Source organism: Galeopterus variegatus, unplaced genomic scaffold (assembly GCF_000696425.1).
Source record: "Galeopterus variegatus unplaced genomic scaffold, G_variegatus-3.0.2 Scaffold5708, whole genome shotgun sequence".
In the NCBI taxonomy this organism is placed as follows: Eukaryota; Metazoa; Chordata; class Mammalia; order Dermoptera; family Cynocephalidae; genus Galeopterus; species Galeopterus variegatus.
The window spans coordinates 15,370-20,596 of NW_007731819.1; the positions used below are offsets into that span (position 1 = coordinate 15,370).

The 5,227-nt window shown below is 55.1% G+C and overlaps 1 protein-coding gene across 1 annotated transcript in view; it reads left to right on the top strand.

Annotated features, from left to right (window-relative positions):
• The window catches only part of LOC103605293 (collagen alpha-1(XXVII) chain-like), a 27,189-nt gene that overhangs the window by 15,069 nt on the left and 6,893 nt on the right, over positions 1–5,227 (top strand). The window contains exons 12-14 of the mRNA XM_008589871.1: positions 82–147; positions 1,983–2,151; positions 3,150–3,259. Coding sequence (XP_008588093.1) covers positions 82–147; positions 1,983–2,151; positions 3,150–3,259 — 345 coding nt within the window. The remainder of the gene's footprint in view (positions 1–81; positions 148–1,982; positions 2,152–3,149; positions 3,260–5,227) is intronic.

Below are 5,227 nucleotides of genomic sequence, written 5' to 3' on the forward strand. Positions count from 1 at the left end.
GGGTTCCGACTTGGTAGGTCTGCAGGACCCTGGGGCGGGGGGCAGGATACACACCCTGTCTCCTGTCTTTTCCCTGCACAGCAACAAGATGACCTTGGGGCAGCTTTCCAGATGTGGATGGACACTAATGGAGCACTCAAACCACAGGTACCTCCAGGGGCTCTGCACACATGGAAGCCTTCCCTGGCAGAAACACAAATAATGGCTCACATGTGGTCAGTGCCCTCCACGTGTTCTTTACCAAGTGTTTAAGAGCCCTGGTCTTGAGATGGCATCTCACAACCACAGATGGGGGTTAAGGCTCAGAATGGGCAGCAACAAATCCAAGGTCACAAAGCCAGTCAAGCCAGGGCAGGATCAGAGCAAGGCCAGAAGCAGGCCTGGGCCCTGGAGCTGTCTCCATAGACCTCTTGGGGTCTTGGAGCTCTAGCCGGCCTGAGTTGGGGAGAGATGCTCGCCTGGGCCTGGGGCCCACAGCAGCTTCCCAGGGCTCACCCACTGTTCCTCCAGGAGCAAGACACTCATGGTCAGCCCAGAGGGCTTGGCTAAGACCCTGGCCTGTGGTCAGCTCAGCTCCAAGACCCCAGGCTGAGAAGGGCCTCAGGTGTCCTCTAGTCCACCCTGTCAGGAGTCCCCTTTGCAGCCTTGCGTCTTTGCCAAGGTGGTGAACTCACTGCCCCCAGCTCAGACCTCCTGTGAGTGTTTCTGTTGTCCCCAGTGCTGGATGCTGAGGCAGGTTGGTGCCCAGTCACAGCCTTGACTTTCTGAGGGCCCACAATCTAGGGGGGTAAGACAGCATGGGCAAACCGCTTACCATCCATCCAGGGAGGTCAGTGCACAGACAGACGCCCAAGAGGCAGCGGGGATTGAAAAGGGAAGTGTGTCCTTCCCGTCCAGGGTCAGTTATGCCGCATCCAAGGAGAGCTCCTGACCTGTGGCAGTCTTCAACATTATTCATTAAAATAGCTCTGTTTATGGAGCGCTTCCCACCCACTCTGCTCTGGCAATTGCACAGAGAAGAGTTTACTTCTCGTGCACATAAAGGCTAATTGGCTTGTTAATGAGAGACCCAGGCTGCCTGCCAGGGGCTCTACCCTGTTGCTCTCCCACACATGACTCCCAAGGTCACCCCATGCCAGGGGCAGGCACCACCAGGGGGAAGAGGGCGTGGAGAATCATGCAGGAGGGTCTTTGGACCAGGCATTTGTGGGGTGCACATTGATTGGCTCTCGTTCCATTGGCTGGAGTGCAAAGGAGGCTGGGAGGTGTGGTCTGTGTGTCCAGGCGGGAGAAGAAATGGATTGAGGGAGTGGCTGCCAGCCCCTGACACACACACATGCACACGCACACGTAACTGCACTAGCTCTGCTGCTCCAGCGATAGGGGGTGTATTGAGCTCTGATTGTGGCTCTGGAAGCTGAGGTTCAGCGTCACTCAGGAGGAGTCACACCTGGTCAGGGTAACTCTGATGCCCCCCTGCTCTCCAGGACTCTACAACCCCCTCCTCCCCCTAGTGAAGATCTGCTCCTCTGAGCTGAAACCCTGCTCTTGGGACTGTACCTGCTGGTCCCAGTTCCATCTCCTGGTGCCTCTCAGGAGCCCCTGCTCCCACCCCAGGGGAGTCCAGCAGTGACTGGGTGCCTCCCCAGGTCGCCTCCTCTCTGCTCCTCCTCCTCCGTTGACTCCAGACATGGATTTGGGACCACTCCTGGTGTCCCATGCACCCTGCCTGAGTCAGTCTTAGGGCTCTGCCCTCCTCTCAAGCCCCCAGGCCACTGTGGCAGCCCCACCCCCTGCATCTTGTCCCTTGGCCCCATTTCTTTATCTGTGAAATGGAGAGAAACTCAACACCTGCCCCAGCCATGACTCTGGGAACTCAACGATATCTCCCAAGTGGGGAGACATTGGGGCTGTGGAGACTTGGACCTCGGGCTGGGCCAGGACCTTAGGGGGCCAGTGGCCATCCCCTCTCCTCATGACAGGGTTACAGCTATCCGGACCGGCTGGTGCTGGACCAGGGAGGGGAGATCTTTAAAACCTTACACTACCTCAGCAACCTCATCCAGAGCATTAAGACACCCCTGGGCACCAAAGAGAACCCTGCCCGGGTCTGCCGGGACCTCATGGACTGTGAGCAGAAGATGATGGACGGTAAGAGGGGCTCAGGGGGCTTCCTGCCCGGGGTCCAGGTGGGGCAGGGCTGGGGGAGTTCCATGACCAGCTGAGGCAGGTGGAGTATTTGATTCTCAGCTCCGCTTGGCCACATTGCTGTCCTCAGGGAGACAGACACATGAGCAGTCATTATTCATTCAACAAACAGTCACTGAGCCTCACACTACACCAGGCCTTGTGTTTCCTGGGGTGTGGGATATAGTGGGGAACACAGAGGAGTGGTCCCGCCTTTCCAGAGCCCACAGATCCACAAGCTGAGGACGACCATTTCAGTGCACCGAGACAAGAGCTTTGGCTGAAAAAGGTCCCCAAGGGCTATGAGAGTCCCAGCCGCAGGGGTGCCCATCATGGGTTCTGGGTGAGCCAGCATTTTCCTGTGGAAGGACAAGCTTTGGAGGTGGACAGACCTGAGTCCCAATGTCACCCCTGCCTCTAACCAGCTCTGTGAGCTGAGGCCAGCTATGGTTCCATCCTCGTCTTTCAAGAAGCTGGTACTAGATGGCCGGTGGTCCCCCTCTTTCAGCTGCAGAGGCTTTGGCTCCCTGGGAAGCCCAAAGGGGAAGCCAGGTGCAAGTGGAAGTGCCTGGCTGGGGGATGGGAGCCCTGACTCCCACCCTCCCCTGGAAGGCCCTAGGACTTGGAGAAACCATTCAACTAAATGATCCCTAGATCTCTTGGGCAAGTGGCTCAGCCTCTGTCAACCTCAGTTGTCTCCTCTGTAAAATGGGCCTGTCCCATTAGCTGCATAGGGAAGTGCTGAGCCGTGTGGCCCCCTCCAGGGGATCTGCTAGCTGTGAGCTCTGCCCAGGTTTCCTTCCATCTCTGTGGCTCGAGAAATCCCTTTTCTACTCACCCAAGCCCTGACTTCATACCGAAATGTGGTTCAAAAGGTCACAGGGTGCAGGGTCCATCTGCAGAACGAAGTCCTGAGCTCCTCCCCAGATACATACATCACCCCCATCCCACGCTGCCTACAGGTACCTACTGGGTGGATCCAAACCTTGGCTGCTCGTCCGACACCATCGAAGTCTCCTGCAACTTCACACATGGTGGACAGACGTGTCTCAAGCCCATCACGGCCTCCAAGGTAGCCATCTGCTCCCCACCGTCCACCAGGTGGACCCTCTTTGCCCCCCCCCTGCCCTGGGCCACAACCAAGCCAGGTTCCGTTCTGAGCCCTGCCTGTCCTGCTGCATGGCTTTGGGAAAGTCATCTCTTTCCTAGACAGTTTCCTCATCTGTAAATTGGGGATGAGTTGGACTAATCCATGCCTTCCAAACCCCTTGGAGTTGTATGATGATGATGATTCATTCTTCAAATATAATCTTCTGCCTAATTTCTAAAGCAGAGCAGTTGGCCAAGCTGGCCTGGCTTGGAGAACCATGAATCACCCATGCAGTAAGTCAGCGGCACATTCATCTGGAACACGCTGCACAGAGTTTTGTATGCAAATATTGAACTAGTGTGCAATGCCCGCTGACCACGAGCTGTCTCTGGACTGAGCATTTTAGGTGACTCAGGGCAACTCTACAGCAAACCAAGGCAGGTGGCAGCAGTGGGGTGTGACCACTCCCCCTCCTAAGGTCCCTCTCAGTGGATTGTGGGTCTGCACTTCCACCAAGGCCTCCACATTTGGGGACGATTCATTCCACAATGAGAAGCTGCCCCAGCTGCAGGGGAGCTGTAGACCCAGAGCGCCCTGGATCTCATTCCGTCAGCTCCACCCCAGGGGAAGCTCCAAGAGGTGCCTTGTGCTGACCGTGTCAGACCCAGAGTTTGAGAATCTTGAAGCAAAGCAGTCTAGTAGCCAGCTGGTCAACAAGTCTCTGTCCCTAACATGGGCCAGGCCCCGAGCCAGCTGTGGAGAGGTCAGACTTGCCNGTCAACAAGTCTCTGTCCCTAACATGGGCCAGGCCCCGAGCCAGCTGTGGAGAGGTCAGACTTGCCACTGCCTCTGCAGCGAGAGCTCACAGCCCAGCAGGGACTCAGTGACCTCTTCAGGCCCTGTCCCCTGTGACTGGGAGGTTTTAGGGGCTGAGGGGTGAGGGCTGGAGTTGGTGCCTGGGCTGGCAGCATGACTGCCCATGAAGGTCATCAGCTCCACTCGGAGCAATGTCAGAATGAAACCCTGGATCTCTATGGGGCACCGCCAAAGCCATAAACACTGTCCTGTCATCTGTTCACAGGCCTGCCATTTTCGGCAGCACCCCACCCCACCCCCACCCCACAGGGATCTTGAGATGTAGTAAGGGGGTAGAAAGCATGTCTCGTTTCCTCCTCTCAATGAGCCTCTCAATCTTGAGCAAGATCTTCCTTTCTGTGCCTCTGGATCTCAGCTCAGGCCCAAAGACCGCTGTTTTAATTTAGGATCTTTAAGATGGGGAGCACCCCTTCAGTCGTTAGGAGTGACACAGATGGAAATAAGGAATTTGTTACTTACACGTCCTGGGGTGTGGGGGACATGGTTCACTGGGATGCCACACCCACGTAGGTCATGCCGCACAGGCAGAGAGGGGACCTGTGGGTGCATGCCTTTACTGGGCCCAGGGCATTATCTGAAGATTTCCCACAAAGAGTCTTAAGTGATGGGTTTGCAGCAAACAGGCAAACATGTACTTGAGAGGTGGGCACTGTGGCATATCTCTGCAGTTCACGTGGAGTGTGAGGGCCAGCAGGGCCAGTCCAGTAGACTGTATGGAGCTGTCCCTTAGAGAGATGGTCACGAGGGGGCAGCTGTATAAAGCTGTATCTGGATCAACCAACATGGAGGAACTGGGAGGAGGTGTAGAGCTGGAAACTGTGCATGCATGACTGAGCCTGCTTCTCAGATGAGAAAGTTCTTTTTTTTTAATTCTACAAATATTTTATTTTATTTTATTTTTTGAATTTATTTTATTTATTGAATCAAAATCGATTATACATATTTTTTTGGTTGAACACTGAGATATGTTGATTAAATCAATATTACTAGGATATATTGTTACAAATTGTAACTATTCTTTATGCCCCTTGTCCAATCTCGCCCCTTCCCCCATTCCCTCCCCCTCCCCCCTCT